Genomic DNA, 23,635 nt, shown 5'->3' with positions numbered 1-23,635 from the left:
CACCAGATTCGTGTAATGGTATAATTAATTTTCATCCTTACAACTCCAAAATCTCTCATGTTGGATTCACGTGACTCGAGGGTCTCAAGTCTGCGTCCACCAGCCAGTCAAACAGTTCTGCTGTTGTCTGGTGCTAGGATTAGGAAATAGGATTAGGAACCAAAAAAGTGGGTAAATTGAGTTTATGTGAGTTTATGGTTTATCCTCCATCACATCCCTGCTTTGATACATAACTAATTGTCTCGCTAGCTGGTGCTGGGCTGAGGAGAGGATGCCCCTGTTTAAGGTATAGGTTATTTGTGTGTGGATGAACGAGGGGCCGGACCGGATGTAAGGCATCTCTCCTTCTGATGGGCTTTGAGGGGATGTGGGGCTTTAACCGACAAACAAAAGCACTCTTGCAAACCGTATTACCTCAAGTCATTTTTGCTGCGTGTTAGGAAACGGTCAAATTAAGAAGACTGTCTCCAGAGGAATTTCTTAGTGTCGGAAGGCATCTAAAAAAGTACAAAAGATCAAGGGACTCGTCAGACTCCCAAGTGGACTATTTTCAGGTAAGCCCAGGCATAGTGCCGTTAGAGTGCTGTCAGCTAGCCGGTTAACTAGCATAGCATAACGTTAGCAAGCAAGCACAGGCCAGTTGCTAAATTACAGATATTCTACATGGGAAACGTATTAACGCCAACCAACATTTGCTAGTTAAAAATCATGTCTCTAACTATCTGAAAATCGCTGAAATAAATTACCTAGCTAACTTACATAGCGTTAGCTAGCTAACGCTATTTGTTGGTCAACGGTAGCAGCTCGCCCTGTCCTTGTGCTATTCAGTTTGTACATTAACACCAGGTTCTGGTTTATGTCAGCTAGCTAGTTTGCCAGCAGTAGTGTGACGGGTTTGTTCATTTTCTTTTCTCAGTTGTATATGTGCTGATATCGCTATTTGCAACTTTGCGTTCACTGGGAGCTAGCTAACGTTTGCCGGCCAAAGTCAAGCCATGTGTGTCAAATGATGAGACCAGTCGCTAGCTAACGGGAACGCTGGCTAGTTGGTTATTGTGCGCTGAGTAAGCCATACCGCACTGTCATGTACAGGGTCCAGTTATGCATTTTTATTCATGATTTGTGGAACTAAGTCGGTTAGATATCCAAGTAACATTAGCTAACATTACAGCATGCAATAGAGCAGATGGCAAAGAAACACCGGGGCTCTTTAGCCTACAAGCCGTGTCCCTGGCTGCACGTCATGTGCGCCTTTTGGCGCTGACTTGACGTGCGTAACTATGTCGTACCACACAGAGGTTACTGGAGTTCACTCAAGTCTGCGGTTCTTTAAGCCAAGGCTAACTTTGGACATGAGTTTTAGCTAACAAAGCAGCCAGCGTACCCACTAACAGGCAAGTACCGTGAACATTCCAGTCAGATTTGGTTACCAATGATATACTTGATGGTCTGATGTTTAGCAGTCATCAGTGCTGATAATGATGTTATGTTATGATCTGTTCATCTTTTTGTGCGAAAGGCAGCTGCTCTTTGGTAGTGCTGAGATCTATTCCGCACAGCTAGTCCGGGCATATATTGAGTGTTTGGCATCCAGCCCAACCTCACCAAGTGGACTCTTAGAGATGCACTTAGAGTGCGGAGGAAAATGAATATTAAGTGGAAATGTATTTATAGATTCATTTGGTTCCCATGCTATTATAGAGCCAGTTGACTGGTGTCACTAAATGTTGTATGTGTCTGAATGCAACAGAACTTGTGTAATCTGCAGTGCAAAGAGAATCGTGGTGGGGGTCTCAGATCCGGGTTTGGGGAGTAGGCTCATTAATCCCATTATCCTGTAGAGGTGACTGGAGTATTGGGTCGTGGGCCAGACTTGGACAATGAACAACTGTGTTGCCCTTGGGAGTTATTAGAAAGCAGGGACATAGGGAATATCACTGGCACGAATATTCTCTTGGCCTATGTAGACTGTTGTACATATGTAGCCTAAGAGCTGCACTTCCTTCTGAACTGCACCAGGTATGAAAATGTGAGAGAGAAATATTTCTCCAAACTCCAAAATATGTGTAATTTCGAAAAACTTCCTCCTGACAAAAAACTCCTTTATATCCTTGGAGAAAAATGTGAGTGTGCCACACTATCTGCTGTTTATATAACATGCTGTGAAAACTGACCTAAATATTTTCAATTTTTTCCTTTGTGTGTGATTGAATAATTACAACTTTCTACTGTTCAATTATCTTTGTTGTTATTATTGCTACTTTTTCTTGATTATCACTGTTTTGCTTTGGCAACAGATACTGTTGTATTTAATGCCAATAAAGCTCATTTGAATTGAATTGAATTGAAGTGAATTGACTGTTATCACTGTTAAGCATGGTGCCAGCCTGCTGTCGACAGGGAGTAATTGTACCTGCTGTCGAATTGTGATGTAATTGCCATTTCTCTGTTAATTGATAATGTGTATAGCCAACAATACACATTTGCACACCTTGCACATATGCCTCTGTATTGGTCTATATGTATGTAAATCTTCTACGTTTTTTTTGGCAGTTCTTTGTTGGCGTGATCTGTATCTTTAATATGCTTTATTTATTTACTTTTTATATCCCTTTCTTACCTGGTGCAATGTTTCAATTTCTCTTCAGGGATCAATATCTTATCTTATTTTAGCCTAACTCTCCCTTCACAGTTCACAGTACTCCTGTGTGGGTTTATGGATGTCGGTATAACGGTGTAACTAGCATGTCCTAAAAAATAAAAATAAAAAAATCTTTGGGTGTCACAACCCAAGATGCCAACACGACTAATATTTAGACATGCATGTGTTGTGATGACTGTGTTCTGATAAAGGCTAAATTGAAACATCTACATTACCCCTCTTAGGTATTATAGGTTTAAATTGTTTTTCTATCACAATGTAGCACCGATTCCGTAGTGTAGCACAACTGAAATATGGGAACAAAGTTTATGAAAGCTGGTGGAGATACACGTGTCACTGAGACGGGAGTAAAAAACAAACTGCGATAGGTATGGATTGAATAAACGGGTGGAGACGGGAAACCGTTTGACACTTGGTGCGACAAATTAAGGGAACCGGGTGTTTGTTCTGCACTGTGTGCTCAACCAGCAGAAAGAAAGTGCAAATAGGTTAAATAGGTTTCATATTGTGACCTACTGATGTGATTAATCAATGGTTATGGTTCACATATGAGAGAAATAGAGAAATAATCAGTCAGGAACATTTCAGGCTCAGAATGTTTTTTTTCCTTTAAGCCCTGTGTACTTGTTTTATTCCCTAATTAATAGGCCTACCTCTAGAACAGTGTGTCTGATTGTATTGTTTTGGAGTCCAATAAGATGTCTGTTTAACCTACATACTGGAAAAGACATGCCCATATCAGCCTTTGAGCTCTTATATCAGCTTATCAAGTCAAAATACTGTTCTCCAGCACTATGAGGGAGGCATGCATAGATAAGCCTATATCTGAGTGCCAGAGAAAATCAATGCCAATTTGGGCTGTAATCCCATGCTTCTCTAGCTATGGGAAGCATTATTAACCACTTGCTCATGTTTTGTGACGCTCCTCCATCCATTCACCCCTTCGTCCCCCTGCTCCTATTACTCTCCCTCTATCACTGTTTTGCTGACGGCAGCAAGAAGCTCCTCTTGGATCCTTGAGTCTTATCAGTCATTGCTGCCTTCAGGTCATAACTACGGCTACGTCAAGAGCCTGGAGAGCCAGCAGTTCTAGCAGTAGCTAGAACTGCTGCATGGCCATTCTAGCTCAGCCAGCTCTTAACCATGCACAGCCATGTACAGCAGTGCTATGTTTAGGATCCAGAGCTCTTCATGCTTTGGAATCTAAATGACCTTCACTGTCCACCCATCACAACGTATTCTCATCTCCATTCATACTCTGCTTTTAGGCCCAGTGGTGAGGCCTTAGGACTGTACTCTGGCTCAGAGCCTTTGACCCATTGCTGACCCGTGCTTCAATAATGGCTTGACAGTTAATTTCTGTCTCTCTCTGCCAGCTTGTATGAGCCACATGGCTTGGCTTGTTTTTTTTGTTTTTTTTGTTGATTTAAGATACATTTTTTTGGCCTTTATTTGATAGTTCACAGTGGAAGGAGACAGGAAAGACTGGGAGAGAGAGAGAGAGAGAGAGGGGGATGACATGCGACAAGTGGGCCAGATTCAACCCCAGGATGTCGTGGAGACATGCTAGATGCGCCCTAGACCGCTGAGCCTCCGGGACACCCCACGCTGTTTTGATAACCCAAAGGCTAGGGATGGGACAATATGCTAATCTCACGATACAATGTGGGGTTCACGATTCGATACAAGTTAACCATGATACGATGTAATAAATAAAAGTTCAATTGACAACAAAGTGTGACCGATCAGAATTGTGTTTATTTCTGAACAATAAATCCTTCTAGCAATGGCACTGGCTTGCTAGAACGTAAACAACAATTTAAAAATGTCATTACAAAGTGAAAATAATATAATTTGGATGAAGAGCTTGTGAAATTGTGATGGGCAAGCCATCTCATTTGTGGTTACTACAGCAGAATAAAATGTATGTAATATCACGATTCATTTTTCTGCCCTAAGACGCCTATTGTCAGTCACCTTTTTGTATTGCAATATATTGAATTTCGATATATTGTTCCATTTTATTCTGCGGTAGTAATCACAAATGAGACGGCTTGCCCATCACAATTTCACAAGCTCTCCATCCAAATTATATTATTTGTACTTTGTAATGACATTTTTAAATTGGTGTTTACATTCTAGCAAGCCCTGTGCCACTGCTAGAAAGATTTGTGGCTCAGAAATAAATATAATTCAGACTTTGTTGTCATTGAACTTATTTATTACATCATGTTGTGGTTGTACTGAATCATGAACCCCATATCCCTGAATCGTATTGTGACATAAGCATATATAGTCCCATCCCTACTTAAAAGAGTTGTCCAAGTAAACTATTTAACCTAGCTTTCAGGTCATTGCTCCCACCTCATGCTGAATGACAGTAATAGGTGGCCAATGGCAAAGTAAGGCCAGGATTGACACCTCGTGACTAGTCCTCGTATAGCAGGTGTCATTCTTCTAACTCCACCCTCGTGCAGGAGAGCCCAGCCCTCTGTTTTGTTGATTGTAATGAGATGTGATATATCCAGGGTGCCTGTAGCCTGCTAATCAGCACTAATCTGATCCACTGGATTAGAGGAGGGGAATGCATGTAAGATACTGCTTACATGTGTGTCTCCCTCCTACCAGAAGTGACCCATCTTCCAGTCTGCTTAGCATTCATTAGTGGAGTCTTGTGAGAGTCTACAGTGGGCTTCTCAAGTTTGCGGTGATTCTGTTTTGGTTTCCCTCATTGGAAATCCACCCACTTTGGCACTTTTTATGGTGACGGAGACTTCTGTGGTCACCAATCCACTCTTGCGCTGATTGGGCAGTTCCACCAGCGGGATCTGGCTGTGTTCTTGCTGTCATCATCATAATCTCCCTCGTTCCTTCTGTGGGATTATCATGGCTACGAAGCAGGACAGCCTGTGACTATCCACTGCTCTCCAGAGGCTGTTTATTTAGGTTTTATTCTGGTTTTGATTTGGTGGGATACTAAGAGCCAAAATGTTGAACCAGAGTGCTGTGATGATCTTCACTGGGATTTGTGGGGCGTTGGTGGTCATGGCAATGGCCTACTACGTCTACTGGTAAGTTAGACTCAGTACAGGCGGGTTGGCCTCTGGCCACAGCGGACCAGGATGGTTCTGGTCAGTTTTAGTAGAAGTCAGAAAATATCCAACGTCTTGCTTTGTGTAGTTAAAATGTTCAGGGTAGGATCCTTTTTATCAACTGGTCACAGCGGTTAGCAGATCCAGAAATTCACCAGCCAAATTAATTTTTAGATTTGTAATAAGTTTTGTGCACAGTTGAGTTACTAGGATGCAACCAAAGTTTGCCAGATTTCAGCTGGTGACCTTTACGACTCATTTCAAGATGCTGTTTCTTCATATCACAGGCTCCCAGCGAGTCATGGTAATTTGGATTTGTTAGAGGAAAAGCTGTATCCAGGTGATGTAGAGCAGAGGCAGCTATCCTGCTGTAAGCAGCTTTAACCCAGTCAGCGTCTCTAATCTTTCCTCCAGGCTGAGTAGGGTCACAGGTGGGCCTGTGCTCCCACAGCTTCTTCAGGGAGATGCAGCTCCACTAGGGGTGTTTTGGGGTCTCTGGAGTGGTTCCTCCATGGATTTACAAGTTTTTATGTGAGGCTGTTAAAACTCTAAAGGATATTGACTATCAAACGAAAATCCAAGGGCTTTTGTCAAGTGAATACCCAAAATTGGTGTGAACCACTCAAAAGGAAAAGTTTGAGTGAAAACTGTAATTGTAGGATGAGAGGGGGCAGCGTGACAAGGTATTTGGCAAAAACTGACAGGTGAGATTCTTTTAGGGTCAAGAAGGAAGGTCAAGTTTGAACATTTTGATCAAAACGGTGTTTTCACACGGTTGGAAAGAATAAAGATGAGGTTTTTGAATTGTCCTTCAATTTGGATTGCACAGATGCCATGTAAGGTAATGGAAATGGAGTACTGAGTCGATCACTTTGACTGAACAACATTGACTTAGTTATAATCCATTTAACTCTCTCTAGAGAGACGCACACGTAGCATGGTTTTTATGTGTTTATATTGTGTAGAAAAAGGCAGAAATTCAAGAGGTCATTTCATTTTTTGTTTGACAATGTTACAAGGCCCAGTGCCTGATACCATCGATATTGCCACACCCCTGTCTAGGCCTAACCATAGCATGGTTAAGATACTTTTAAGTTCAGATAGTCAAGTGTTTGCAGAAACAATTTGATTGAGCCTTACATTTTTACTGTGAATAGAATCAGAACAATGTGCACTTGTCCTCCAAATGTTCAAAGGCTGCCATAAAATCAAGTATAGAGGAAGTTTTCACTTCCTCGTCCTTCCAGTTAATAGTTTTGCAGGAAATTCAAAAATTAAACAAATAAAAGTATTTAAGAATAAATAATTAGAACATGATAAGCATGATGAAAATGCATCACAGCTAGCTTGTGTGCTGTCCTCTCTACTTGGCATGGCTGCCGCCCAAGTCTGCCTGTTAGTGATTTATTTGTTCCCTTCTCTTCTGTCTCACAGGGGAGAGCTGTGCTGTCAAACGCTTTCACTGTAGCACAATATGAGAGGTTATGCTCGGTTGCAAATGAGGCAACATGTTGAGTAACTTTCTAAGAGCTGATTGAGCAACCTTTTCCCCACCACTCACCCTTGACTCTCTATAAACCATAACACATTTGCCACTTCTACTCCTTATTGCTGGCTGATTGACATAAACACATTGCAAACCGCATTTAGCTTACCAGTGGTCTGATGTAGGCTACCATTTATAGCATTTACACACCACATTCTTTGATTCTTTGATATTGTAGCTTGGAACACTTCCAAAAGTGTTATGGGAGCCACGAGTGATATGTGTAATAGTGTAACTGTAGCTCTACGAGTCACTCTCTCTGTGGCAACAAGGGTCATGCCTGTCACATAATACAGCCCTAGAAGACACTGCCAGTGCTGGCCTAACTGTGGAGGTTTGGGCTTATCGTCTGAACCAGCAGGTGGCACATGGCACACAGATACACACCTGTTAGTATTTCAACACCGCACCGTGATTCCACTCCAAAGATTGAGAAACACTTATTTTCTTTGGCCTAGGAGATTGAACAAAAGTATCGTGCATGTACGCACACATTTTTTTATTTCATTCAGGTCCAGGTTTCTTGTCTGTGCATATTGTGTTGCAATGTTTGAGAAGGATTGATTGCATGGGATAAGACATGCTACCTGCCCACAATGGTAGGCTTTGTGTTAACTATGCAGCTTAATTCAAGGTATGAGCCGTTGAGTTGTACTTGAAGGAATATGACTCAGATCTGGGCACATTTGGAGGCTGGCTTAGTATTTGTCCGGATGAGATAAAGCACCTCAAGTAGTTCAGATATTTCAAATATGTTCTTAGTATTCATCCATTCATATTAATTGTCTTCCATGCAGGCTATTTGACAACCATCAGTATCCTGTTAAAATAACCACTCTCGGGTTATGATTGCTGAAAGATATGTAAAGCGAGAAATTTGTTTAAACCTGCCATGACAGACACTTACGAACTAGACTCCTCTGTGTCTGGTGTCGGGGACGGTTAATGTGTGCGTGACACACAGGCACACAATGTTTCTGTCTCTCCCTTGTTCTCCGGCTGGCAGACGGTGTCCCACACCATGCTTGTTCCACGATGAAACGGCAGAAAGTCTTTCCCTGATTTGCTGACACAATTATTCACCGCATGTGGCAACGAGCGCCCGGTAGATGCCGGTGACTGTACGGTTGATGCCGTGGACACCTGACAGAGCGAGATGAAAAGAGAGAGCTGAAGGGAGGATGAAAGGAAAGCAGATGGGAGGCCCAATCAAAGGCTTGGTCAGAGATCTAATGGAGACTGACCCACAAAAGGCAAATCAGGTTTTTAGATGAATGGATGGATTGAGATAATGGAGCTTGATGGTCGCTAATGATGGAGGGCTGGTGAAGGCGGCCTGCAGAGTTGTGTGCATGCTGAGGCTGGAGAGCTGGAGTGAATTGACAGGGTCCGAACTTACTGTGAACGAGCTTTAGAGACAGTTGCTGTTCTCTCCCAACACACATGAACACACACTTGCACTGACAGACGGCAATGTCTGCTTTGTCTGACGGCACACAAACACACATGTGTATTGTTTGTGACAGGGGCATTGGCAGAGCTTCAGCTAGCAGGCACAACACAATGCAGTTCTGTTTTTTTTTTTGACAGGTCAACATCAGGCCAGCCACAACGCAAAATAAAACTGATGGACTCCAAAATTCACCACCCACATTCTTTGTTTTACCAACACGTGATTAGACTAGACTAGAGCTTATGAACAATGCCTGATTGTCAATCATTTCCCACCCGGGTTAAGATGTGTAGACACTATATAACACTTCTGGGTCAATAGAAGCTAACAAACTTTTGATGAAGCAAGTACCCTGCCCCCTCACTTCCTTAACTTAACTGCCGAAGGGAAATAGCCTTTTATGGGGTAATTTTTTCACTTGTGCTTCATTGATCTCTCTACTACTGTCTTCCTCAGGTCCGTAGTATTGGCTGAAGGTCCGTGTAAGCGGGGCTTGTAAAAGGATCCCACCGTGGTAAGAAACCTTGATGTCTTTTTTCTTTTTATAATTGCTGAAAGCATGTTTTCTCACAGAACAACAGGCAATTACAGGCCACATTCTTTTGTCTACCCTTTCCCATTGGTCTCTCTCTAATTCTTCCATCGCTACCTTACCCTCCCATTATTTTCTCCCTCCTCCCACCCACTCTTCTCTCATTCACTCTCCACACCCCTCACTAATGTTTTTTTTTTTCCCCCCCAATGGCACTGCTTCATCTTTTTCCCCCGTGTCTGTCTCAGGTTGGTCGTAGTGTGTGCGGAGAGGAGCCTACTCAGCTCTCCGGGCTCCTCAGCCATGGCTCTGCTAGCCTACCTGAAGAGCCTGTTCATCCTGCAACTGCTGATGGGCTTTGTGTTTGTGGTGAGCGGCCTCATCATCAACTTCATCCAGCTCTGCACCTGCATCCTCTGGCCGATCAACAAGCAGCTCTACCGCAGAATCAACTGCCGGCTCTCCTACTCCCTCTGGAGCCGTGAGTGACCACAGTCTTGACTTTGATTTTAATATCTAAAAATGCATTACTACTGTGATGTCAGGGCAAGCAAGACAAACCGTCAAGCAGTGTGTTAGCACACTGCCTTGGACAGCTTTGTAGCAACTTCTGTCTTAATCGTCTCTGTAAGTGAAATAGTTCCATATTTCGCTCCTGGCAGCAGCTTGCTCAACCAATTTAGGTGGTTTAGCAGTTTAACTGACTGCCGCAGTCCACTGTCAAGAGCCAGACCACGGCTGTGTTTATTCCAATCCTTCTTCTTTTAGCTATTTGAATCTACGTGCCATTCACATGTATACACCCTCTGGAGGTGACATTGAAATGGAATTTCAGCTTGCAGAACACGTTTGTTGAAAGTATTGAATGTTAAAGTCAACATTGAATTCAGTCTTTCACAACGGTGTCGATGTAGTATTGAAATTTAAGTTATTGTACAATGTGACGCCACCCCTCTCTCCAACATTTGACATTTTTACTATCATTATGAGAAAATTAAAAATATTAATAAACAAGTCAGCCTGTGAGTAACAAACTGCAGGTCACAGACTGACAAGCACTTTAGTGAATTACGGCTGTGCGCAGGACTCTCATCATACTGGTTTGCTACCATTCTCTCCTTTACTTGCTTTATCTATCTGATTGAGCATGTACTGTATGTATGCAAGGGTCCTTATGTGTGGTAGTTTAGTTTGAGCTTTCATTGTGCAGTGTGACAGGACTAATGTTGTGGTTGCAGTGTGACAGGACTAATGTTGTGGTTGCAGTGTGACAGGACTAATGTTGTGGTTGCAGTGTTGATAGTTGCTACACAGATCGCATGCAAAACTGCCTAACATTAGACAGGATATTCTTTTCAATGAGCTTGTTCTATGGTGAAAATAACCAGAATGAATTCACTGAAATGACTACCATGTCTTCCCCTGCTGCAGTAAGTGCACTTCATTGAGGAATTCATTGAGTTAACCAGATATATATAATGCTATAATAGCTCCTGATTACAGCATAAATAAGGCATTGCCTGTTGAGTTGGAGGATTTCTTATGGAAAAAGATTAGTTTCAGCAGGGATTGTATTTGAATTTGAAATTTGCATAAATTTGAACTGAAGTCTTTGTTTGAACAGTTGCATTCAAAAAATGGATTTGTTGAATAAATGAGTTCAACAACTGAGTTTGTCAGGCACAATTTGAAATTGAATGCAATGGCTTGAAATTGTGATTATTAAATTTAGCTTTTAAACATAATTTCCAATTCAGTTTTCCCAATTCAGATTCAGCTTCCTGAGACACTCTTCACTTAACCAACCACAGGCCACGTGGCACTGTGCCTTGCTCATCTCCTCAGCCAAGGATTGAGCCTTATACTTCCCACTTGGTGAAAGAGTTGCAAACTGTTTCCTAGCTAACAGTACTAGGCTGCATAGAAGACTCAGTGCGTCAGTTTGCGACCTTGCAGACAGCTGCTGCTGTTTTAAAGCTGTTTATTGCAGCCTGGCAGGCCAATAGTTGTCATTGTCGTATTTGAATATTTAGCAAACAACTATTGGTCTGCCATAGTTTGCAGCATTGTCGTATTTGAATATTTAGCTGTGATTGGAATATCAGTGAGTATCACTAAAGTATGTGGGCATGCATAATCACTATAATGGGGGATACAACATTGATATGTTTTTCTGGAAAAAATGAGGCAAAACTTTAGCTGCCCAGCAATATAGTTAGCCTTTAGCCACTACCTAGCAGCTGCTAACTAGGCCATATGTTTACATGTTTTTAAACAACAGTCAGTTTTAGCTTGATTTGTCAATTATATATAATGTTCACTAACCTAAAACAAATGTCAAGATTTGAAACTCTGTCACCAATTGGAAGAATAAGACTCAATCATTGGCTGAGGAGATGAACAGGTGAAGAAGTGGAGGCAGCTACCTTCGAGTCGACACTCGGGGAAATAAAATGCCCTTGTGTCCAGATGTGCGTCTTATTCAATTTCAAGCCATTGCATTCAATGTTCAAATTGTGCCTTACAAATTGAATTTTTGAATTCATTTATTCAGGACATCTATTTTTAAAATTCAGCAGTTCAATATGAGTGTGAAGTAGGGGTGTAACGGTACACAGAAGTCACAGTTCGGTTCACATCATGGTTCGGTACGAGTTCGGTACAACGGGAAAAAAGCAACAAAAAATCCCAAATGCATAAGGCTAGGTTTCTTTTTATCTTTTTTATTTTTTTTTATTTTGAACAGACAGTAGTGCAAGTTACAGTTTGTTCCACCTAGTGTCATATAGTCCCCCCTGAGGTAGTTGGTACAGCCTGTAGTGTATTAAGCAGTAAAATGTAAACAGTGAACATACACTCTCGCATAGGTCATATTTTTATGTAGGGCTGATAAAAAAGAAAAAGGCAATAGGTCACAATCGGCTACAAAACTGAAAAGCATCTCTTATGTTATGAAAATACTATAAAATAAATAATAATAATGTGTTTCAATTACTTCGGCCTAGGGCTGATGCAAAATAAAAGGCAATACAGAACTGAATAACATCTCCTGGTGTGAGCACTTTTAATAAATACTTGAAGCCAGGGTCCTCTACCACTGCATATGGGCGCATAGCCGATGAAATGTAAATGCCAATTGCTTCGGTAATGTTTTTGGCCCTGTCTGCTTTCGCATCTAGAGGCTCCTTAAAAGCAGCAGGGATAAGTAGTTGCACCAGTTTTTTTTTTTTGCCTAGCTCCGGTGATTGGCACATCTGGGTGATGCCGTCGAATATGCGTTGGCATGTTCGATGTGTTTCCGCACACATACCCTACAGCTGTCGAACAACACCGACACACCGTCCTCGTCCGATCCACCGCTCGCTCTCCATTGATGTCGTAGATCACTGGGAACCCGAAATTTTCCCACACAGCTGATTTGAAAGAAGCAGGCCGGTCTTCTAGCTCCTGTGTCTCATTTGCACTCGCCATAGTGTGACTGACTCAGTAGTAGCTTGAGCTAAGCTTAGCATGGCATGTTGCTAACTGTTGTTGGCTTACAGCTTAAGGTTTCCGGGTGGAACTCGCGCTTGTGAAAGTTGGTTCCGCATTACGTTCATCGGTCTTCGCACATACGGAGTATTCTCCGTACGGCTGCATGCACCGAACCGTAACGTCCGTATCGTGATGCTGAATACACGTGCCGTTACACCCCTAGTGTGAAGTTCTGCTGGCACCAATCTCCATTTTTCTGTTGCGTGAGAAAGCTGAGAAAGCTGATTTTAAAACAAAGCTATTATACGAATAAGTAGGATTGTGAGAGACTTATCAACACCTACAGGGTATGAGGGAGAGTAAATTGATGATTAAACTGACAGATATGATGCAATTTGCATGCAAGACTACAGACCATACAAAAAGCTGCTGCCAGGGTCCTAACTAGGACAAAATTGAGAGAACACATTACACTTGTTTTACATGAGTTACACTGGCTCCCTGTGTCTTTTTAGAATCGATTTTAAAGTCATTCTCATGGTTTTTAAGGCACTAAATGGTTTGGCTCCTCCCTACATCACAGATTGTCTTTCATTTTATGGCCCCCCCCCCACAAACCCTTAGGTCATCTGCAGCACGCCTTCTAAATGTCCCAAAGGTTGTCACAAAGAAATTGGGAGATGCTGCTTTTAGTGTGTCTGCTCCTAGGCTGTGGAACACCAGAGAGGCTGGCTCAGTGGACATTTTTAAAAGACACTTTAAAAACCATACCTTTTTAATCTTGCTTTTAATTAACACTTATTCTTATATTTTCCTTTTTTATGTACTTTTTTTATTCTCCTTGTTTTTCTTTTCTTTGTTTTTATTGTTTGTCTGTCTTTACTCTGTGAAGCACTTTTAGGTACATTTGTATGAAAGGTGCTTTATAAAAAAAAGTTATTATTATTAATTTAAATGATTTATCTGAAAATAGAAGTTTACTGAAACAGGCATAGCTGGCCGATGTTTCTCAGACATTAGCTGTGTCAACCCAACTGTAAATGTACCTGCTTTCTCATCTTGCCTGGAACATCGGACTGTGAGTTGATAAACTTAATGAACTTCATCATTCTCCATCAATAAACCTTAGTGTCAGTACGCCACTCAGAAATAACTTCTATAAGAAACAAATTTCTCTGATTTTGCAGGATCACTACTACAGTGGATTGTCGCTGATGTAATGGCAGTTTGCCTTTTTTGCCTAACGATAGACTCCAGACACATTTTCTCCCAAAACGCACACCAAAGTGTCTGAGGTTTTGCATAACACCAATAGAATTTCAGTTGAATACCAATTTTGCCTTGCAAAATGCAGATCATGTAATTTCCATCTTCTCACAAATCAAGATATTGTCAAATTTTACTACTGTTTTACATTTGACGCGGCATTGATCTACTTATCTTATTATAATACTATCCTGCCCAACCCAGTTTTTTAAACATTCCCATCCCGAATAGAAGAATGTTAAATCTCTTCAGCGGAGAAAAATGGATTATAACTCAATCATTTTTGTCAAAGTCTATATCATTAAGACAAAATGACGGGTTGGATTGAAATTCTGTGTCACCCAATATTTAAAGTGATAATCTGCAGGATCCTCATTTGTGTTTTTTTTTTTTTTTTTGTCTCCATCTTTGCTGTGGTGTTTTTGCACTGCACTTCCCAGAGATCAGCTGTCATCAGTTTGTCCAGTACTGTACATCTTTTTTTGGGGGGGGAATTTTCTGTTGATTAAGTTTGAGTTTCTGTAGGTGGCGCTCTTTTCTTTGTCTGTTCAGCCATGGTGGCTATCACTGCTCATTTTATTTATTTGTTTTTATTTATCCTTTATTTAGCCAGGAAGGTCCCATTGAGATACAGGATCTCTTCTTCCAGGGAGTCCTGGTCAAGATGGCAGCTTAAACAGTTTCACATAAAAAAAAACAATCTCACATGGTAGAACACATATTATACATAAAAGCTACACAAGGGAAAAAGTAAGGGAAGAGAAGCATACAGGCCATACCATCGATATCCGTAACACAGTTCATCTCAAGTCAAGGTTATATAAAACGGCAACATTTTTCCTTCAGGGCAGTTTGTAAAAGACCTTTAAAGGTATTCAAAGAAGGGAGTGCTTCTAAGGTAATGGTATTTTGCAACTCATTCCATGCCCAAGGTGCATAAACGGAGAAAGCGGTTTTTACCAAGCTCTGAGTCCACCCTGGGGACATTTAAAAGAATCCGATTAGTAGATCTAGTGTTATAGTTGCTGGTATGATAGGATAAGAGGCTGGAGATATAAGTAGGTAGTTTTCCTAGCAATGTCTTAACAATAAATAGCAACATGTGTATTTTTCTCCTCTGGTATAGAGAGGACCATCCTAGGGATTATAAAATGCAATGGTGAGTGCGTGAGCCTGCACTTACACAAAGCGTAATGCAGCGTGATGCAGAATCCAGTTTTTTTACATAGGGATGAAGTTGCATGCATGTAAATCACATCACCATAATCTAATACAGTTAGAAATGAGCTTTGCACAATTTTCTTTCTGGCTTCAAATAGAAACAATTTTTTTAATCGGAAGAAAAAGCCCAGTTTAGGCCTAAGCTTTTTCAATAGATTATCAACATTTCATCAAGCCATATGCCTAGGTATTTATAAGAGGTGACTCTTTCTATACATGTACATGTAATGTCAAGATAGTGGGATCAGCTGCTTTAGAGCGAGAACGAGTCACTGGGTAGTCATGCTGACTACCCGGTTCTATTTATTCCAAACAAACCGGAAACATAAAACGCATCACTTCCTGCACGACAAGAGGATTTTTCCAAGGAAAGAGCTACCAGACACCGGGTGTTTAGAACAGCAAATGTAAAAGCTTTCATGAACTGGATATAGGTTGAATCACTACGGTGTTATGCTTAAGTCTAGCTCTTGTATTCGGTATTGGAGGTGATGAAGCGGTATTGGTGCATCTCTAACATGGACGGTGTGTGTGTGTGTGTGTGTGTTGTCTCCGGGCAGAGCTGGTGATGCTGCTGGAGTGGTGGTCGGGCACAGAGTGCACCCTATACACAGACCAAGCCACGGTGGACAAGTTCGGCAAGGAACACGTCATCATCATCCTCAACCATAACTTCGAGATCGACTTCCTCTGCGGCTGGACCATGTGTGAAAGATTTGGCATCCTGGGGGTCAGTGAGGCACCGAAAAAATGTGACTCAGCGTGTTTCCGGTGGCTCAAAAAAGTCACTAGTCATTAAATCATTGCGCTTTTGCCATTTTGCTTTCACCCCCCCGTCAGTTTAAATATGTACTGAATAAGAAGAGATTTAGTGTGGAAGAAATTGTGTATTTCCTTCTTTGCGGGGGGTGGAAGGTAAATGTTCCTCAGAACCAGACACTGTCTGCATTCATTAAGTTTTTCATTATTCCTACATACAGTGAAATCCCTAGTCTAGATTCTACCCTGTTTGTGTAAATGAGTATCTGGTTCATCTGCAGGACACCCAGATCTTTAGTATTTGAATCTGTGCTTGTCACAGACACTTGGGATATGCTGAAATGACTAATTTCTAATGCATGTGTACACTGTTAACAGTTTCCATGTTAAAATGCAGAATATTTTGTTTCTTCAATGCATGTATGTATTTGTGATCAGGTTTAACAATACATATAAACAACTTAGCTAGAGTAATACCTTGACAGGGATATGAGCGACTATTCTACTGTGAGTACTGTGTGCATGTAGATCCACTTAATGCGAACAAGAATTTGTCCTTAATCGACCTGTCTGGATGAATAAAAGCAGATGAATAGAACTTTGTTTCACCCCACAGAGTTCAAAGGTGCTGGCCAAGCACGAGCTGCTGAAGGTGCCTCTGATTGGCTGGACCTGGTACTTCCTGGAGATAGTCTTTTGCAAGAGAAAGTGGGAGGAGGACAGAGACACTGTCTTCAAAGGCCTGGACAGGCTCAAAGACTACCCCGAATTTATGTGGGTAGGTACATGCACGGCTGCTGGCTGCTGTGGTAGTCTAGATTCTGGTGTGTGTGTGTGTGTGAGAGAGAGAGAGAATGTTATGAATGAGAATGTTCATGCTTTGGCAACATTCTTTGTAAACTTCCATGCCAATAAAGCAAATTGAATTGAATTGAATTGTTAGGTTTGAGCCATTCTACTGCACATTTCATTGAGCCAACGTGATTTCACACTTTGTTCCGGGGGGGATTTGTTTGTCTGCAATCGACCACCTCTAGCCCAGTCTGCGCAATGCAGCGTAAGCAGTATTCTTTCAAAATTCATTTCTGCAAACAAAACTGACATCTGATGTCTTCAGTATATCACCTCAATGATTTTAGGGTGTAGGCTGGACTCGGTATCCACTTGGGAATCTTCAAGCACAATGTGGACGAAGTGGTTCACTTATTGAATCGAGTTCATTTCCTTAACGGTTTCGTGAAAGCAACTCTCCTGCCACTGCGTGAGGAAATCCAGATGCTGCCCTTTTACCGAGTTTCTCTTGCCTGAATTGATCTCCACAGTGGTGTTATACAGGTCAAGCTGTCTCAAAGTGCACCAGCTGTATTCAAGACTGCGTTTATTTTTTTCCGCAAAAACCTCACGACCTGTACTCGAGCGTTTCCCACTGTGCTTAAACACTCTGAAGAGGGGTTCACCCCGCTGCGCTTTGGAATGCAAAACTGCTCTTCTCCCTGTAGGGAAATAAGGGGCTTAGTTTCAGGGCATCTTGCCTGGCGGCGCTGTGCCCCACTGTTCCACATGAAGGCAGGACTCGAGCAGCATATATAGGTCAGTGTGATGCTGGACGCATTCCTAATAGAGTTTTCCTAGAGGTGTAAAGCACATTGTGTTGCACCAAACCCAAGTTTCCACTGCGATTCTTAACCAGCTTGCCAGGCGGGATTAGGCAAATCAGCCGTTGATCTGATTACCGCTAAAAGTCGTTCATCAGGCCACTGCTGATGACAAGGTTTTGTGTGGTCAGACGAACAAGTGAGCCACACTCTTTGACATACTTGTAGTCCGTATGCCCACTTTGAGACCAAGTCATTGAGCTAAGATAGTGACTTAATTTTAGCATAGTGTTTCAGTGAGGTGCACTTGATCTGTAATTCAAGCTAACAAAACTAGGGTAGTGGATGGGATAAGAGAAAGGAGGTCACCTCAAGTATGTGTGGATCTTTTTAGAGATGTGGATCTTTTTAGAGGTGTGTGTGTGTGTGTGTACGTACGTGCATGCACCTGTAGGTGTGTGTATTAACGCACTCTTCTCCCTCCATAGTTTCTGCTGTACTGTGAAGGCACCCGCTTCACAGAGAAGAAGCATGAAATCAGCATGCAGGTTGCAGAGAGTAAAGGCCTGCCCAAACTCAAATACCACCTACTACCCCGAACCAAAGGCTTCACCACCACACTGCAGTGTCTCAAGGGCACAGGTGACACATATATACACACACACACACACACACACATACACACACTACTCCACTATCCTCAAGACGCATATAATTAATTCATCTGTTAATCTTTTCTGTTTTGTTTTGTTTTTTTGCTCATAGTAACTGCTGTTTACGATGTGACTCTCAACTTCAAAGACAAGCAAACTCCCACTCTGCTGGGCATCGTCAACGGCAAGCAATACAAAGCTGACATGAGCGTGAGGTGGGTACCACTAACACATCCATACATCCATTGACTTATGAGTCATCAAACGGTTATTATAACAATGATGCATTAGCCTGCCAGCCTAACCCCCTCCCGAGTTCCTTCAAATGGAAACTGATGATGTATTTTAAACCCCCTTGGCTTCCTACCAAGTGCATTTTCGTGCTGTAACAATGGGAGAGGCAGCGAGAGCCCTCAAAATGTTGGAGTCCTGCCGAACACATTTATGGTCTCGGGAACAATAACTCCTTTTGATGGCTAGGGCAGTCCTTCCTAATGCCTAAAGTAAAGAGCCGAACAAGAGACGCAGACAGATCGACTGCCACTGGAATCTCTGATGCGCCTTTTAAAGCGGCTGGGAAAAGCACGTCTTTTGTCCTTGAAAGCTCGACTGAATCAAAGACTTACAGTATTTCCAGTCAAATAAAACTGCATGGAGTTGAGAGAAACCCAGAATATCTAGCATTTTTATAACAAAACCCTCTCAAGAGGAGAGAGGCAGTTTACTTGACTAGAGCCAATGTAGCATAGACTTAGATGGGTATTGAGAGCAGCAATCACTCAGCACAGTAAGTACTTAGTTGCTGGTGTTTGGTGCAGAAAGAAGTGAGTGGTCGTTGAGGTGAGGTCGTCCCCTGGTGGTCAGAAACTGCTATAGCATTGATGATAGATTTTTCTTTTGCTCTCTGCCTCCCTCCCATCCAGGCGGTTCCCTGTGGAGGACATCCCAGACGACGAGAAAGAGTGTGCCAACTGGCTCCACAAGCTCTACCAGGAGAAGGTAAAACTGGAAAAAGGCGACTTCATGGCATTACCAGTAGATGTGTATAGAAATTGCAACCGTCACAGATTTAGGTGCCCTTTCTAGCAATTGCATTGGCTTGCTAGAATGTAAACAACAATATGAAAATGTCATTATAAAGTGCAAATAACATAATTTAGATGGAGAGCTTGTGAAATTGTGATGGTCAAGCATCTCATTTGTGATTACTACAGCAGAATAAAAGGCGCTAATACTGCGATTAATTTTTCTGCCCCAAGATGCGTATTGTCACATTTTTGGATTGTGATATATTGAATTTCCATATATCGTCCCATCCCTACTGATTACAGTCCGATCATCCAGGATGCATGTTAATGCGGGTGTAAAGGGGGTTTTAGAGGGGTTGCTGTTACTCCATGTCAAACAAAACAAAAACATACATGATCTCAGACAAATCTCAGATTAAAGTGCAAACCGTCCCCTCTCATGTCCCGCTCAGGACGCCCTACAGGAACACTACCACAAGGAGGGCTGTTTCCCCGGGCCCACCATCATCTCGCACCGCCGGCCGTGGACGCTGCTCAACTTCCTCTTCTGGGCCACCCTGCTGCTCTCGCCCCTCATCAACTTCGCCTGCGGGGTGGCCGTCAGCGGCTCCCCTCTGCTCATCATCGGCTTCATCCTCTTCCTCATCGTCGGTAGGTAAACTCTGCTGTGGCAGCACCGGCCGTTAGAATGGAAACGACACAGCTTCTTCCTCTGCGGGATAGACCGAGCTGACAGTGGCGCTTTTGCCTTCAACTGCAAAGATTGTGTGCATTTATTAACTTTTCCCTGTCCAGCAATAAAGGCGCAGTGCTTGAATTACCCTCTCTAATCCCCCCCAACTCTTTTTCTGTCTTCTTTTTCAGCCTCCGTAGCTATCCGCCGCCTCATAGGCGTCACCGAGGTGAAGAAAACGGGCTCCAGCTACGGCAACCAGGAGGCCAAGAAACAAAACTAGACCCCGTCACCCCCCTCTGTGTGCGGCGGTATCTGTCCTGTCACCCTGTGGTCCCCCACCCCCCCACTCCAACTCCATTCTCCTCCTACTGTCGAGTCGGTCAGTAGGCCGGGCAGGGGGCCAAACCATTAAACATAGAGACCAGAGTTAGAGATATTAATAATGACACTAGAGGGAGAGAGAGTGTAGAGTGTCTGTGGACCTAGCTCTCTGGTGTAGGAGAGAACATAAGGACTACTTAGACGATGAGAAGGGGAGGCGCAGTACTGTATGCCCCTGCTTCTTGCCCTGTAATCAACCCGTCACCCTCCCTAAATTCCCCCTGCTAACGCCCTAGCTTCAGTTCCTGACCCCTCTGAGGTCAGCACGGACAGCCAATCCGCTCGCCCCACGCAGCAGACTAGCCCATTTCCCGCTTTGCACTACCGACCTCCACTTCCCGTCACACTCTCTAGCCGTCAGCCAACCAGGGAAAGAGGTGAAGCGCTCATCCTCTCGCCCCCGGAGCACAAGCCTGTCAGTAGCTAATCTTTTTAACCCTAACCTTCACCTTGGGGGGGTTTGCGTGTTGCTACAACCGCAGGCTGATGTGGTTTACCTTAGCGGCCACCCTGCGTAACATACAGTACATCTCCCTCCTTCCCTCCGCTAACTGGGACTTGTAATGGGAACCAGTGCCTTGAGGCCCAGCCTGGTTCCCTTTATTCATTTTAACCTCTTGGGTTTTTTTTTTTTTTTACTTTTAAATGTATATTCTGTCTCTGCTGTTCAATGCTGCACCCTGAAACGTTTGTTTGTGAATGCAAGTCATTGGGCTAGAGCGAAACATCTTGGTAAAGGTTTTTGTTTTTATCAAGATGAGTTCCCGGTGTCCATCAAGTTGCGCTCAGCAGCAGAGACAGGAGCACTACAGAGTTTTTAGGAAAAACAAGTGAGAGGCTGGTGTCTGTGTTAAACTACAGTAAGGGCTCTGAATCTGATAACCGTCCTTATCAAGGACACCTACTATCTGTTACAGGTCCCATATTGGCAGCCTGCAGTACCAACACCCTCCGATTCATTCTGGCAAATTTCATTTGTTTTTTCCAATTTTTTTTCTTCCCATTTTCACTCGCTTGCACACAAATAGAAAACTTGCATGTCGCCATGCAATTCAGACGAGCCAATGATTATGACCATCTCTGAACCATCAATGTGATCTTATTTTGACCAGCAATGCCAGTCCATACACTGAAACAATTCAACATAACACCTTCCTCTCACGCCTGTCTTGACAGTTGAAATGCAGTACAAGAATGAGTTCATATAATGGTTGATGTGAAGTGCTGCTGCCACTGTATAAAAGGCAGCGGAACCAGCTTACAGAAACAAGCCACCTACTGTCCTCATGTAGCCTCGCAGCTGTTAGCATCATATTTTCTTTGCTGTCCGGACTGTACAGTAGTAATGTTTAACCTTTGCCTTAATTCAAGCTTGCTCAGGCAAGGGATCGCTCATTTGCCACCCCTTTAAAACACAACTCTCGCCCCCTTCCCTAGGCTTTATTTCTCTATCCCGTTTGCGCATTCGCCCTCTTCCTCCCGTTACAGCAGTGCATGGCGGAATAGCAAGTATGCTCCGTCGGTTTTGAGAGCGCCAAAGCGAGTGAAGTGTTGAAAATCTGGTTTTTATCTACCAAGTGGTCGGCCGGGAAGCTGTTGATTTGGCCTCCACAGCACTAATGACTAAAGCTGCTTACAGACCTGTGCTGGGCAGCTCCCCCCCCCCCTCCCCCTTTAAGTTTTTCTGTTGCTATAGGTAAGCACAGCGACACCTAGGCTCAGACATCGTTAGTGCACTTGCAATTCAATACATTTCACCCTTTTAGGATCATTCATCCTGTAGTTTGTTCATTTTTACTGTGACTCTATTTAAGCACTGGCTGCTGCAGCACATGAGTGGACTTCTCCCAATGTGACACGCCACATTTTCCTGGTTCCACATGCAATGGTAGCAAGACACAGAGGGGATATCTTGTGTCGCGCTCGGTCCCCCCCCCCCCCCCAATATCTTCTGCCGTTTTAATCACATATTTTGCTTTGTTGATTACATTTTGTCGGAAGCTGTCGTGTTATCACTCCTCTACAGTGGTATCCTGTGTTTGTCTCCTCTAGAGCTTTCGATACACCAAGGCTCTCCCACCACGTTTAGTCCTTGGTACTACATTATTTTCTAGAGTTAATCTTAACGAGGACAGATTCATGCAAGCCTTAATAGACAGTGCTGCTTCATTTATTTTGTGTGAATATGTAGATGCTTCCCAAGCCCCCCGTGGTAGCAAGGAATTTGAAGAGGGGGGGTAAAACGATTCCCTCCCTTCCAATATAGCAAGCTGGCAACCCAGTTGCTATAGGCTTCTAAGGTTGGAACATGAAGGATTAAAGATGTCACGTGAAAATCTGCTCTTAGAGCTTAAAGAGCTTCAATTGTAAGCGACCCACACATTTTACCTGCCGATACTTTGAGTTGCATTACCTCAAACGTCTGTGCAAGTTAAAAGCTTTAGGATTCTAGCCTAGAGGAGGTTTTTTTTTTTTTTTGGTTCAAGAGATTCATCTTTCCCTCTTTCTTTTTGATCCCAGTTACGCAGCATCAGATGCTAGTGCAGCCCCCCCACCCCTCCCCGCAGGTAGACATTCAGCAAAAAGGAGTATATTCCAGAGCAAAAAGGACCTGGAGAAGTTCATTCATTTGAACATTTTCTTACACTGGAGGTTTTTTTGAATTCAGAGAAAGAAAAAATCCCATTGTAATTTACGGTCAAATTTTTTGTGTTCAGAGTTCTCAAATGGAATCAAATAACGTCAGAAAATTGACACTGCTACCATGACCTTTTCCATCTTGAAGGTAATTCAGTTAGTGGCACCTCTTGAGTCAGCTTTTATTTATTTGTCTTTTTTTCTAAGTCTATTTGTATCTGTTTTGTTCAATTAAAACAATTAAGAATATTAAAGAATTTAATCACAAAGCGATTCTCACTCTTTTGCTTTATTTGGATTTGTGTGAGTTTCTCTGTGCGCACTACAGTTTACACAACGGGGGCTGCAGCACAGTGTGATACTGGGGGGGGGGGGGGAGGACAGCTGAATCCACACAGAGCAGTCGTTTCACTCGTTTCTTTTTTCCATCCACACCGCCATTTTCACAGAGGCACCATCAGCATCCATCATCCCTTGTTTGTCATTACGCATCCAGCACTTTTCCATCCATTAAATCTCCACAGGAACTCTGAGATATAAAGGCACACCGTGAGTGTGCCAGTGTGCTGAGAGACTGTATAAATTGAAAACATGTACATAATGTAAATGATGAATGTCACATACACTTACAGAAATGTACCTAGCTGTTCTTTTGCTATA

At 42.8% G+C, this 23,635-nt stretch overlaps 1 protein-coding gene across 1 annotated transcript; it reads left to right on the top strand.

The window, feature by feature from the left end:
- The first annotated feature begins 365 nt into the window (after positions 1 to 365).
- On the top strand, positions 366 to 23,244 carry LOC139663479 (1-acyl-sn-glycerol-3-phosphate acyltransferase gamma-like). The gene is made up of 10 exons (XM_071542161.1): positions 366 to 554; positions 9,210 to 9,267; positions 9,534 to 9,766; positions 15,807 to 15,976; positions 16,622 to 16,783; positions 18,089 to 18,242; positions 18,366 to 18,468; positions 19,177 to 19,252; positions 19,734 to 19,932; positions 20,146 to 23,244. The coding sequence occupies exons 3-10, from the start codon at positions 9,589 to 9,591 to the stop codon at positions 20,235 to 20,237; spliced, it is 1,134 nt and encodes a 377-aa protein (XP_071398262.1). The 5' UTR covers positions 366 to 554; positions 9,210 to 9,267; positions 9,534 to 9,588; the 3' UTR covers positions 20,238 to 23,244.
- Positions 23,245 to 23,635: the final 391 nt, after the last annotated feature.

Source organism: Centroberyx affinis, unplaced genomic scaffold (assembly GCF_046629955.1).
Source record: "Centroberyx affinis isolate AG114_WGS23_722 - 3 ecotype Tasmania unplaced genomic scaffold, CSIRO-AGI_Caff_v1 ptg004026l_1, whole genome shotgun sequence".
In the NCBI taxonomy this organism is placed as follows: Eukaryota; Metazoa; Chordata; class Actinopteri; order Beryciformes; family Berycidae; genus Centroberyx; species Centroberyx affinis.
This window is presented reverse-complemented; position numbering and strand designations above follow the sequence as displayed.

What these genes read in the sequence shown, in the direction of transcription:
- LOC139663479 (XM_071542161.1), top strand. Translation starts at nt 9,589, where the DNA reads ATGGCTCTGCTAGCCTACCTGAAGAGCCTGTTCATCCTGCAACTGCTG. An exon ending in ACTACCCCGAATTTATGTGG is followed by an intron (nt 16,784 to 18,088) that starts GTAGGTACATGC and finishes CTCCCTCCATAG; the next exon opens with TTTCTGCTGTACTGTGAAGG. An exon ending in AAAGCTGACATGAGCGTGAG is followed by an intron (nt 18,469 to 19,176) that starts GTGGGTACCACT and finishes CCTCCCATCCAG; the next exon opens with GCGGTTCCCTGTGGAGGACA.